Source organism: Plectropomus leopardus, chromosome 7 (assembly GCF_026936395.1).
Source record: "Plectropomus leopardus strain MGB_pleo_1.0 chromosome 7, ASM2693639v1, whole genome shotgun sequence".
NCBI classification, from domain to species: domain Eukaryota; kingdom Metazoa; phylum Chordata; class Actinopteri; order Perciformes; family Serranidae; genus Plectropomus; species Plectropomus leopardus.
In genome coordinates, this window is record NC_142182.1 from 17,069,588 (window position 1) to 17,083,925 (window position 14,338).

The following is a 14,338-nucleotide window of genomic DNA, read 5'->3' on the forward strand; positions in this document are numbered from 1 at the left end:
ATTCAAGAAAACTGTCTTGTCCATCAATTTTAGGAGGTAAGTTTCAGTGAGTATAATGACACCAGTAGACTAAGCTATTGACTAAGGGGGAAAACACTGTAAATTTGACCCATCAAAATACATTGCCAAATAAAAATCTTAAACTGATGACCGCACAATGATTTTAGTCAGAAAATCACCAAAGTCAGTAGGATTCATCCTGTGAGGAACAAACACGTCTGCACATAATTTAATGGCAATCCATCAGATAGTTGTGGGGATATTTCAGTCTGGACCAAAGTGGTCACCTGAATGGCTGATAGATATTGCATGCAGCTTGTATCATGCATTAGTGAACACCTGATATGTAACTGGCCCAGGTCAGCTTTAGTACCATTGCACCATGTTGTGACCAGTTATTATCCCACATAATTGTCTTGGTCACAATGTCCCAGTCTGTGGCATTTAAGCCCAGCAGGAGAAGATGGGACACAAATAAATACCATGGCCATCTTAAAGTGATAGATACAGGTAAGAAGAGTATGAGGGGGGGGGTCAACTCTCACAAACACGGAAAATCGATTCCCCTGACAGAAATCCTACTTTAAGTCCACTCGATCCATGTTCCACACAGTGCTTCAACTTCATCTAATAGCAAGGTTATCCACCATATTGACTCTGTTATAAGGCCAGCCTTGTTAGATTAAATTAAAGGATAAATGGCAAACTTTAAAGTGAAGTTTAAGGTAGGACAATTATCTGCAAATACCTGATATCAAAGTTTTAGAGTTAGACTTGCTTCTAAGATAAACACGTCCCTGCAGTCCTTTGCCTCAACAATAATGATGGAAAACTGCTACTGAAAATCTGAGCAGCCTCAGTCGATGGTGAAGATGTGGCACATACATGGAAGCTATGAAATATAAAGTAGCAAAATTAAAACGTGCAAGAAATGGTTTCACTTCCAGCAGCAGCATATGTTAGTATGCTGCAAAATCGGACTGTATAAATGCAAACTGAAGATGCAATAACTGAAGTGGAAATAAAAGTGAAATACTTGAATTCTAAAATTACAGTATTAAAGGTGCACAAGAAAATATGTGTTTTTGATTATGTTAAACCTTTATTAGCTTTACTGAGATACAAGCCTTTCAATGTGTTTTACCAGATTAAAAATTAAATATACTGTTATGATACTACAGCATCACTGTCAGCACCATCTATTTTCGTCCTTCTTGCCAATCATTTATTTTTAGAAGGCTGAAAGTTGGAAGGAGAATAAACACCAGAATGGTTTACTGGCTCAAAACTAAGATGCTGGGAGTCCGTTTCTTCATCTCTCTTTCTGTCTCCGTCACAAACCAACACACACACACACTAACACACACCATGGCTAGACCTGCCCAGCTGGCCATAGAGGTGATAATCAGGGCATTATGGGTGTACCGTCTGTGCAGGGCAGCGCTTTCTGGCCATCTTTGCCTTCTGTTGACAGACAGGCTTCATGTCAGTGATCAGAGTATTCAGACTCAGCGGACTCAGTGAACTCACCATGCTACCTCATGGAACAGCAGACTGACAGATGAGCTGAGAGCCGCGACAGCAGATGAAAGTGGGGGAACGGCTGATGAGTCTAAGCCAATCACTGCCCATGAATGCAAACTGCACCCTGTGATGCCAAGTTGCTGTTACATCCTCGTTTTGTTTCTTAAGTGATTTGAATAACAAAAGCACAGAGGCCTCAGCCTCACTGAAGTGTTTTTTCTTGCTCTTTATGTCTCTCTTTCTAGCAACCACAGCCACAGCCGCGGCCAATCCGCATAATTCCGTCCCAGTCGGCGCAGCCCACCTCGTTGCCCAAGCCGGTGCCTTCCATACAGCATGCCTCACGGCCGCCTCTGCCACCACACACGCCCCATGCTGCCAGCCTCCCTAGCTGTCCTGGGCGGGGGAAGATGTCCAAGTTCCTTAGCCCGGAGGACATGACCTCACGGGACTACTACTTTGACTCTTATGCCCACTTTGGTATACATGAGGTACGCCTGTATGTCCCATCACAGTGAGAACCACTGGAAAATCGCCTGTTGGCTTATTCCTGTGTCTGTTGTGTCTATGTCTGTTCCTGTCAGGGATAATTAGACAGATGAGAAACATGAAGGATGACTGTTTTTGACTAACAGTCTTAAGAACTAGAGCCAGAAACTAAAAATCCAGTTTCAACTTTCAGGACAAGCAAAGGCTCTTTCACTGCCTGCAGTCAATGCGTGATCCTGTGGAATATGCACCTTCCTCGAAACACTCATTAATCATCACATGATTATAATCCAAGCTCTGCATACATCTGCAAAGGTTTGCAACAACGTAAATTCCCAAATAATATCTTTTACGATATATATCCACATATTTATACTGAAGTGTATAAAAACTGTCATAATGCTAACAACTTGTTTTTCACATTACTCAAGATGTTAGGTAATACCAATCAATGTTTGGAGATGCAATAGATCCCCATTGAACTGAGAGATATCTCTGCAAGTTGGCTTTTAAATGGACAGCTTGCCTTTTCACTTCTATATAAGTGGCTCAGATAATAAAGTTAAACGGCAGACTCCCTGAACCATCTGTGGTGTGGTTTCTCCCTTCACCTCTAAGACAGTTATTTTGTTCTTAGATCTTAGCAATAAACTCTCTGGATAAAATGTCATCATAACCAACAAGGGTAATGGCTAAATTACAAATATAGTTCCCAAGTTGTCAAAAAAGATCTCTTTTCCATTAGGGGGGCTCTTAAGCATTTCCCATAGATTCTTTCATAGTTTCCATTAATATATTTTGAACATAGATCAAAATCAGGCAAAAGACTCAAATTTGCCAAGCATTCCAGTACAATAGTAAAAAGCCACACTAAAGCTTGACTATACTCCAGTAATAGTGGACATTGCAGACAAAATTTACATTATGCAGACCCTTGTGGCCAGTCCGAAACCATGAATTGCCCTGAATCATTAGAACACCCTTGTTTTCTGCTAACACTTGTTTCCATTTCATTTTCCACATGCTTCTTATTGCTTTTTCATAAAGCACTACCAGCCTCCCCCTGCTCTGGACTGCCTCATAACCTATGACAACAAAATCCTGTATGTCATAGACGTTTAGAACCATGGTTGGGTTAACAGTAAGTCAATCCCATCAAAGAACGTGAGGTCTGAGCCCTGCCTGAGATAAATTTCTGCCTGAAAGGCTTAACCCAGGGCATATGCCCTCTTTATACCCTGGGCACAGTGTGTCTAGACTCGATGGAGAGTGGCGCAACTTTGATTAAAGTATTCTTCAATCTTTGAGCTACAGTGAGCCATTATCAAAACCCTTTATGTCTCTTATATTTTGCACTTTTCAAGATAATATTGGAATCTTTTTACATTTCAACAGCTGCATTATAAAGAGAGGTGTTAAAGGCTGCTTAAAAGAGCATGTTCCTTGTGTGACCTGTGAGATGAATTTTTCATATTTTTGGAAAGTAGGTCAGGTGTATTTCTTGTCACTTCTGAATATTCCTCACAGTCACACATGCATGTACTCGGCTAGAAATGCAGACAGGCTGAGCCTGGAGGCTCATGAGGCTTATTCAGAAACACCAGCTATGGATTTGAATATAGAACCATAATGCTCTGACATAATGAAATAAGATTAAGTGAAGGCTGAGTGTTATTTGTCACAGCTCCACTGCATATCATCCCCAACTGTCCAGCCAATGTTTTTAATTAGTTAGCTGTGTCAACATCTTTCTTATATTATTTGTCATGTGCTACACCAGGAGATGCTGAAGGACGAAGTGAGGACGCTCACCTACAGGAACTCCATGTACCACAACAAGCATGTCTTCAAGGACAAAATAGTGTTGGATGTTGGAAGCGGGACCGGAATCCTGTCCATGTTTGCAGCCAAGGCAGGGGCAAAGCATGTGTATGGGGTAAGATGCATTTAGCTTTATTATACTAAACCAGCAGGGTCTTATCACTGTAGAGTCCAGTATGCAAGCTGCTCACACTGTTTATGTACTCTTTATGTTTGACTGTCTCTCTGCACATACATGTTAATTATTTTCATCAGGCTGCCTATAATCTTTGGTGGAATATCTCATGTGACAGGCAGGTGATAAGTGTGCATGGCCTCTCAGGCAGGTTGACAGCCTGAGCCGTAGCGACTTAAGAGCTCTTCGGTTATCGAGTACTGGAGCAGAAGTAATTGTTAGTCAGGGCATGTCTGAGAATATATGCTGGATACACAGCGCCAGTTTGGGATAACCACGTGGAACTTATTTTTGCTCCAGACAGCATGTGTTTGCTTCAGGGGAGGAATGATTAACTTGGAATTGCCAAGAGACTTGTTCTGAGCTGCTGGTTGACATTATGTGTTTATATATGTGTGTGACTTTCCCGCGCGTCTCGTGTTTGTTCCCTTTCTCTGCTGTCTTGCTCAGTTCCTCCATACCTCTCTTTGTACTTTAAACTGAAATATCAACTTCACTTTGTGCTCTACCTCACACTAGTGTTGCTTCTGTCCATCTGGAAAGGATTTATCCACATAAATGGGGCTAAAATTTCAGGGATTCAGTTCACCTCTGACTTAGATGCTCCCAGTTTGAGTTCTGCCCGATATCTTAATCATACCTAAGCTCATAAAGCTCCATGTGAGCAATGGGCTTGCAAGGTGAAGGTCTGGGCTCTGGGCCAACTAGAACATCACTCTGTCATGTGGACCTCGTTACATACAAGAGAAAAAGTTATAACTTCTATTGTGGTTCCACTGAGAACCGATGAAAGACTTTAGTGCTGACTTCCACATGTGTCGGAGCCACATAATCATCAAACTCTGAGCCCATATTAAATATAATTTATTCTACATGTCAGTAACTAATTTAAAAAAAAATTAATTAAAATTAAACACATATCTTTAAAAACACTTAACAGATGTTCATTTTTTAAAGTATTTTGCTCCCTGATGAGGTTACAGAAAATATCTAATAATATTATCTGCAGAGGGAGTGTGCATTCAAAGATCACAGACCTGCAGCAATAAGGGAGGGCTGCCAACAGGAAAGCAGCATGTAGGATTTCAAATAAACACCAAGTACAGTAAATAAACTGTGTGAATTCCAGCTCTCAACAGCTCATGATATAACATGTGGCAGAAACATTCCTCCACTAACTTTCACATGCAGATTTTAAACTGCTTTCCTAGCATGAAATCAGAGAGTGCCAATGTAAACTTGATCTATAAGCAGGTATCTCAGGGTCCAAACACCCAAAGCAACTCTAAAATCTATTCTGCAATGATTCACGTTCAAACAGGTGGTTTAATATGTGTTGGGCAGGATCAGAGGTGTTGTTGCAGTGCACGTTGGCAGGATTTGATCCGAGCCTTTGGACCACAAGGGCTCAATAAATAATATTGCGTTTCATTCACAAATATGAAGTCTACAGATAACTACTCTCTGCATACTCTTAAAACCTAAAAGAGCCAAGCTGCATTTCCTATACCGTTTTCACTTTGTACAAACAGTTTGTAAATACACACAGGTATGCAAATAAGTGCGCAACATCATCTGGTGACATCTGAGGCAGGCTTTAGTTACTTTCCATTAAAAAATGGTTGACACTTTTCTCAGAATTTGATAAACCATAAGTTTTAAGTTGAAAGCAATTCTGCTATTCACATGAAATGTTGCTCTGTTTCTCCTGTTTGTAACATTAGCAAGCATTTGCTAAATGTTATCTAGTTGATGAGATAAATGTATATTCAAGTTTGTTATGTAAGTTTGTTGTAGAATCCACAATCAAAAATGCTTAAGACAGCTTTAAACTGTGTAAAAAATAGAAATCAAACGGATAACAAACTAAATAAGGAGAATTGGATTTATGTTGCCACATTTTCAAGTGTGGCTCTTGTCTTTCTTAACACATCTCGGATGTCTATGCTCACAGCTCAGCTAGAGGGAGAAGCACAACACCTGGGCAAAGTTAGAAACTTGTTGCCTACTTGCCGTGTCTCCAGAGACGGACTAGTGAGAGCCCACAGGGACGACCACAGTGACAGTGACTCTTTCTGACACTAGTGAGAGGTGCAAGAGGCACCGTGTGAGGGTGTGTTGACTCTAAACATGCCTCAAGGTCTCAGTGTGTCCGTTGAAGCGTGACGCTGATGGACACATGGCTAATGGCTGTCTCCTCTCACAGAGATTCAGAGAGTGATGAGGAATCGTTGCCAATTATCACAGCAGTGTACATGCACTCGTATCTCACACTCACATACATATGCCTGGTGTAACGTTAGATATTTCTGTTTGTTTACGCAGGCGATAAAGCCTGGTTTTTAATGGGAGGGTGTATAAGTGTTGTGCATGAGGAGTTGACAGGTGCCACCAGCAGCCTCCTGACTGGTCCTCCACTAATAGGCAGCAGAGAATAGGGCTGCTCCAGGGAGGATGAGTTAATGTCAGGGCCCTGCACCCTATGTGCTCTTTGTGGAAACTGAAGATCTCAGTTAGAAAGTGAAATCTAGAATTTTATTTTAGGATGTGTAGTACAGAAAAAAAAAAAACCAAAAAAAAGATGATATAAGTTAGTTTGTCTGTCTCACAGTTAGGCCCAATCCTATTCCTTATTTTAACCCCTAACCTATTTTCGAGTGTGCCTTTGCCCCCCGGTAAAATTATAAGGGGGAGATGTTGAAATCTTCCCCTACAAAATGGGACGACCCTTAAAGAACCACACCGTTATTAGTAGTTGATGGCTTTTATGTGTCTATGGCAGATTATGACATAATGGGCTCCCTCATTAAGGCATGTACCACATGCTGTTGGTTCTCCCCACAGAGCTGAAGTCCTATAGATAAACTGAGGGGATTAAAACGAACTTAAACTTTGTTACATCAAAGTTAATGTTTAGGCTTTTCATTACATTTTTCTTTTGGGGCTTTATTATTGACACGAATGACTAAACCCCATGACAAGAAATGCAAAATTCACAACAGAGACTGCCTGTCTGCACTCATATAAGAGGAGCTGTAACAAGTGCAGCAACTTAGCTGCTGAACTTTCAAACTTTCAAATTTCAGCCATTACATGCCATCAGAGGTGGGCAATGTGAAATGGAAATGATGTCAAGATGCGAAACCGTCATGCACAAATTAGCAATATCAATGTTAGCTACCTAAACATCAGCATACTGCAGGGTTTTTTTTAAATACTGCCAAAATACATTGAAATACACAAATACATTGAAATTACATTGAATTATGATAACGTTATTTATTCATTTCTAATTAATTTGATTAACAAAGAACATACATTTGCCTCTTTTGTTGCTTGTGTAGTCATCTTGCCAATAATTTCCATAACACTCAGTTTGGAGTGTGCCTCTGAAAACTGTCCATTTGGAAGGCCATGTAGTCCTGACACTTCGACAAGAGCTCACAGAACAGAGGGGGTATGAGCTACGTGGTAGGGGCAGGGGGTGTACTGGGATTGAGCCTTGGTGCATTGCTTATAAAGCATGTCTAATCCATTTCTGCCTCCAAAATGAAAGATGTCCTAGACCTAACTTTTTCCTGTGAGTCTGAGGCAACAGCTGAGTACTTTTTCAGCCTCCTCTCTCCACAAAGCTCCCAACCTGGCTTTGCTTTTTTTTTTAACAATCCAAAGCACCTAGAGTTCATTCAGGAGTCCCCTGCTTGATTACGACCAGATGGATCTCTTGCAGCCTGAATGAGTCTGCACACCTCTGACAAACAGGGTCCCAGGGTAGGTGGAACAGCGTGTACACACTCAGGTGAAAATCTATACTCTCAGACTCCCTGATGCTGTAAGAGGGTGGTATTGACAAATGCCTCCTCCTGAATTATGTTGTCATTTTGTTTAGGAGCTCTTTACTAAAAATGTTCTGAGTTTATTCTGATGAATGGATGACTTTTATTGTGTTATGACTCTGTTATTGCTGGCACCTCAGTAAATCAGCCATGCATTGGTAGGTTCATAAAATGTCAATTGAGGAGCTCAGGACTGAGAAAAAAAAGAAGACAGAAAAGAAAAGGTATAAGACAGAGGGAATGGAGGAGTATGTGACAGAGATGCAGAAGGAGAGCAAAGAAAAAAAGCAGTGTGGTGAGGATAATTTAAAAGAATTTAAAATGTCAAAAGACTAATGAAACTTGAAGTTGAAGGTCTCATTGGAGCTAAATAGCTGGTTGCAGTTGAGTAACGACTAATCTTCACCTTAATTACTTGAAGTAAGATGCTCTGGCAGCGTTTTACAGACTGGCACAGAGGCTGGTCACCTTGTAAATTTTATCCCTTTGGATTCTTTTATCTTCTACTATTTTCAGCTTGACTCCAGGACACTTCTCATAATGTAAAATTAACCTCAGTGCACTTGCTGCGGTCAGGCTCACTAAGCACTACCAACATACTGTAAGCGATAAAAAGCTACTTATTGCTATCAAACACTGGAGACGAAAGAAACAAATCCTTCACAAACCCTCCTTTTTTTCCCTAAAGCTGGCAAAGGTCCAGCTGCCCAGTTTTCTGAACTCTTTTCAAAGTGATGTTGTATCACTGCACTGCAATGGAAGCCAGCCACAGAGAGACACATAACAAGCACGACCTTGTTTTCTACCCCAGAGAGCACATTATGGCGGCTGCCGTATTGGACAGACGTTCATGCTAGGAGCAATAAATCAAAAATAAAGATTCAATTCTGAGCTTGTCTTTACTCCAAAGAACACAGGAATTGGAGCTCACTATGATAAATCCCTGGCGAGCGAGAGGAGACATATGAACATGACCGAAGGGATTGGCATCGCCTGTAAGGGCCACACGTGGGACATACAGCTATGATCATCACTCCCTCTCTAAGCCTTATGAGGAAAAACAAACTGCATCCTGATTTTATCTAAAAAATAGCATCATCTGTCCTTAGCACTTGTGGAAACTACATTTACTCATGCACTGTACTTAATTAAAATTTTGAAGTATTTTGAAATTTACTTAAGGATTTCCATTTTACTTTATACTTCAGGAGGAAATATAACCTACTACTAGGAATGCTCCACATCATATTGTTCACAATAATACCTGCGTGGTTTTCATACGATATGAAAAATCCATATCCAGATATTGGCCATATTTCGACTTGTTATGACATCAGACTGTTAGACACAGCACCACGCATGGCTGAAAGCTGTGCAGTGGAAGTTTGTTTGTTTTTTTCCGTACTTGTCTGAGCCTGACTCTGAGTTACTGTTGTTTGCAAACTAAATAAACAAAAGACAATTTATGTTCAGTTTTTAGGGAATATTTAAAGGCAAACTGTTAAGTTTATGATGACATATAAAATTATAACACTAACTCGGTTGCAGCTGTATATTGTAGAAATGAATAACAAAGTATTATTTCTGGTATATCATTAAGAAAATTGTTATTGTAAAAATACACTGAAATATCGTGATAATATTTTAAGGCCATAGTGCTCACCCCATAGTACCTACTTATTCTGTACTACATTACATTTATTTTAAAGCCACAGTTACTCTTAATTTTAAAATTCTACATTAAAAAAAATATATAGTAAGCTTTTTGAATACAATTACTGTTTTTTTGTCTCATGACACAGCAGTGCAAAGTTGGGGCACCTTGACACAATTCAAATGTCTTTGAGATGTTAGCAGTTTCAAAAATCATTTCTACATTTAACATGTGGCACCGTCTTATTTAAACAGCTACTCAATGCACAAAGAGGTCAAATTATCTATCCCAAAACAAAACATAAATGGAATTTTTTTTCTTCTTTCCTCTGTTGTTAATGACCTTATGACCTCCCCCTCCCCATTTAGCTTGTGGTCGTTTGGAAGGGGCTCAATTCCTGGGTGAGGAACACCTGACCTAAACTAGCTGCAAGAAGTTATATTAAGCTTTACCTCAACCAGCTATAACTATAACTTTGATACTTACAGTACACACTGGTACATCTGTATTAACAGTTGAAATGTCATGTATCAGTCACAGGGATGAAACAAGTAATACTTTAAATTTGCTGCTAATACTATTGCAGTTTTACTGTAGAAGGATTGTTATGAAGGACCTTTAAATGTTGCAGCTGGAATAAGCAGGGTAACATAGGACTCAAATGCAGACTAACAAAGTCCAGGGCCTCAGTTATCAAATAAAACGGTACGAGAGCTTACCGAATCATGAGCAGGCAAGGGTGAAATCCAGGAAGGCAGTCAAAACAGGCAAACAAATCCAAAAAGGATAGACAAAATATTCCATAAGGCCATGAATCAGGTAGATACAGGTCCAGGTAAGGTTCAGGTTAGGGTAACAGGATTTAAATACATAGCACAGATCAAGAAAACAACAAGAAAACTTGAACAAAGTGGGATGGCTTGGGGCAGAGCTGGTTAAAAAGTGCAGGGCTGATAAGGTGGGAGAGGAGGCTGGGAAAGTCAAGAAACTGCTGCCTAATGAACTGCCTGGAAACAGGTGTGCAGGTGGGAGGGGATGTCAGGTGACCAGGACTGACAATGAGTCTGAGGGCATCTAGTGGATGGTTGGAGGATGACAGGTCTGGGGGGGATAAGAGGAGAGTAAATGGCCCAGGGGAAGTGAGCAGGGCCTTGACAAAGGGATAAGGAGTCAGGAAACACAACCAACCTTATGACAGGAGAATTTTTTACTTCTTCCAGCACCAGTCTTTAAAGGGTCCCTGTTACAACCCCAGCTAACTGCTGCAAATGTCTAATATTAAGAAAAAAAAAACGGAAATCAATGTAAATCATAAAAGTTATGGGATGTTCTCGAAATCTCTTTGTATCTCCCTTCGAATCGAGCCAGAGTACAACTGCAGCCTAAATCCACCCGGTATAACAAGCCAGAATACATTATGTTATACCTTTATCCATTAAATCTGTAGTTAATATGTTGAAACTGAAAAAAACAGTTGAATATGGTCAGCAAAATGTTATGTTTTGGCCTAAAAAAGTTCAGTTGCTACAAACATGGCTGTGAATGTTTCCAACATCTTTAGAAATAACCAGTTTTGTGGGGTGCCCTGTAGCTCACCTGGTATAGCAGGCATCCCATGCACAGAGGCTGTGTCCTCACAGCTGCGGGTTCACTTCCAACCTGCGGCCCTTTGCTGCGTGTCATCCCCTCTCTCTCCCCCTTTCATGCTTCAACTGTCCTGTTAAATAAAGGCATAAAAAAACTGCTTTGTTGCACCAACATAGAAAATCACTGATCTCAAACATTGCTCTGCTAGGTTATGTTGCCATATTTGAGCAACTCAGCTTATAAACATATAATCTGACTTTATACTCTTTACAGCTATGAAACATACAAATGTACCGTAACTGATCAGCTGTTTGCAGACACACACAACTGCAACACTTTAGTCTGGCGACTGGGTTTTTATCGGAGGCATTCGAGTCAACGTCAGCACAGCAGTATCATTTCAAGTCTTTTGCATTAAAGGCAGCCTGAGGACATGTTGTAACTGCAGTGGCCATTCTATTAAAGATATTCTTCCCAAAACATCGCAGCCCGTAATCAAAGGTTATTGAATTCATTTTTCTTCTTTTCTTTTTCTGCCAGATTGAATGTTCCAGTATATCAGAGTACTCAGAGAGGATCATCAAGTCCAACCACCTCGACAGTGGTAAGAGCTGCAGCTGTTCCCCTTCTCTCCGTTTTGATGACACTGCACTTCATCTGCAGTGAGGGGAGCAACACACCAGCTTATAGTCGTGACATACATAGTAAATGAAGAGGGAGGGAAGGCTGGCAGATACGCACGAGGAGAAGAAGAAAGAGGTGGTGATGGGTATCCCACTGTTCAGAATTTTAAATGATGGTTAATCTGAACAGCCTCAGTCTGATCCTGCGTTCATCATTCCATACGACACCGGGCCGGCTCATTTGTATTCATTTGCACAAACTTGCTGCCATCTTATGTAACTTCAAAGCATATGTTTAAATCATAACACCTCTGTAACTTTGAGAAGAAATTTACTCCCGAGCTACTGACTGTGCATCTACCAAATCACAACACCATAAACCACCCTGTCAGCCAATGTTCTGTCTATAAACCTATGAATATTAAGTATGCACAAGTAATTGAAAGGAGAGTTAATGTTCGCCTGATATCCAGACAGTGAATAAGCAGGAAGCAAACATCAGTTGGGAGTAACAGGGTTTGCGTGTCATTCTGACAGACACTTTGCATTACAAGGGAAACTCTTCGATAACTTCTTGCAAAGGCAGAACAAACAAAGCTGAAGTCAGCTGATCTCGCGGAGGGCAAAGATCTACTTGTAAACCCCAGTGGGGTTGATTTCCATAAGAGCACCATAGCTGAACATACTGTACCAACTGATGTGTCACCACACTGAGTTTATGTCTTTTTCTTTCATCACACACCAGTTTATTTCTTGCACACAGTGATATAAAATAGTCCAATTTTTAACAAACGGTGTATTTGTAACTGATGTATTGATGTGCTTTTTGGCATGATCTATATATTTATACTCTTTAGGAATTACTATTTCTACATTTTAGGGTTAAGGGGTTAGTAAAGACAATTTTTGGTAAGCCATAATTTGAGCATTGTTTATGTCTTAAATTATCTGTTGTGTGCAGTGATCACCATCTTCAAAGGCAAGGTGGAGGAGGTGGAGCTTCCTGTTGAGAAGGTTGACATCATAATTTCTGAGTGGATGGGTTACTGTCTCTTCTATGAATCCATGCTCAACACTGTCATCTTTGCCAGGGACAAGTGGCTGGTAGGATGTGTGGAGTGTGTGTGATTGTGTGTGTGTGTGTGTGATATGGACATGATATTGTCTGCAGTAGCATCAGTGATGAATAGCCCAGGGGAAAAATAAACCATCTCTTTAATAACGATGAAATGAATCATAAATGTAATATTATTTGCAAATATATTACATTTATATTTATGTGATATGTGATTATATTGAATCTATATATATATATATATATATATATATATATATATATATATATATATATATATATATATATATATATATATATATTCTATTTTTGAGCTTTACAAAAAGTAAACAAAACCATTATGTTAATACAAACGGCTCACATATATCAGAAAGCAAGTAACAACCAAACAAACAAACAAACAAAAAATAAATAAATAAACAATTACAATAAAACAAACTCACATCTGCCAGGGAACACAAATCCAGCCTACATGCCATAATACACATACTAAACATTTGCAATTGTGTTTCCTTGTAAATAGTCAAAGAATGGACCTCACATTTTAAAGTTATTGGCCAAATTATCCCTTTGAAAACATATCCTCTCCATTTGTATTAATACGACTATCACGTTTAGCAATTTCTGGAAGCGGGGAGCAGTGAGTGATTTAAAAAAATAATAATAAACGGTTGCAATTTGATTTTACTTACTAAGTTTTACTTACTAGGTAAGGTACTTAAATCACTCATAAGTCCATAATATAAGAAGGACTGTTATGTCATTATCTACCACTCATATTACTGGTTACCGTTCATTATGTTTTGTTATTGGAAAATAATAGTTTTTGTCTTAAGGTTATACATCATGAACAGCTCTGCTATTCCAGTCTGTGCGCAGAGGGAGCAATAACACCTCCATAAATTAAATTTGTGCTGTACTTGGCTGAGGAATGAAATGTCACCGATGCTGTAATGTAGATCTTTTACAGTGTGTTCAGGATTAATTGCATAGTTATTTCCTTGCCTCATTTGTCAAACAGAAACCCGGTGGATTAATGTTTCCTGACCGTGCCTCTCTGTATGTGGTGGCCATAGAAGACAGGCAGTACAAAGACTTCAAGATACACTGTAAGTTCAATGTGTGGGCCTGGATATGTGTATTAGCTGAACCTGGACTGTGGAATTACTTGTACTGTACCCTGTGTACTCTGCGAATCTCTCAGGAAGCTATTACCAGGATTATGTCTTTATACTGTAAACGAACCGTGTTGTACTCATACAAGTGTGGGCACACTTATATGCAACCCCTCCAGCTCTGCAAATGATTTTGAACTTTTCCTCAGGCATAACACTGGGGATGATAATTGATATTATAAGTCAACAAGGCTCTCCATCGCTGTATCGTCCCACTCTAAGCCTGCAAGGAGTACTGTGGGCGATGTTTTGCTGCCGGACCTAAAGCATTAGAGTCAGCGTTAAGCCAGTGCACAACCTAGATGACAACAGGCACAGAAAAAGAACAATAGCCAATAGGCCTCCTACTCACACTCCCCCATACATCTGGGAAATTATA

General features: G+C 39.9%; 1 protein-coding gene and 1 long non-coding RNA gene across 2 annotated transcripts in view; one reads left to right on the forward strand and one right to left on the reverse strand.

Annotated features, from left to right (window-relative positions):
• The window catches only part of prmt8a (protein arginine methyltransferase 8a), a 30,462-nt gene that overhangs the window by 4,730 nt on the left and 11,394 nt on the right, over positions 1-14,338 (forward strand). The window contains exons 2-6 of the mRNA XM_042496551.2: positions 1,770-2,015; positions 3,794-3,949; positions 11,627-11,690; positions 12,671-12,813; positions 13,806-13,893. Coding sequence (XP_042352485.1) covers positions 1,770-2,015; positions 3,794-3,949; positions 11,627-11,690; positions 12,671-12,813; positions 13,806-13,893 — 697 coding nt within the window. The remainder of the gene's footprint in view (positions 1-1,769; positions 2,016-3,793; positions 3,950-11,626; positions 11,691-12,670; positions 12,814-13,805; positions 13,894-14,338) is intronic.
• On the reverse strand, positions 8,461-11,217 carry LOC148189167 (uncharacterized). The gene is made up of 3 exons (XR_015776990.1): positions 11,096-11,217; positions 10,688-10,771; positions 8,461-10,600 (listed from the first exon to the last, which is right to left on the reverse strand). It is a non-coding gene; the product is annotated as an uncharacterized LOC148189167 (long non-coding RNA).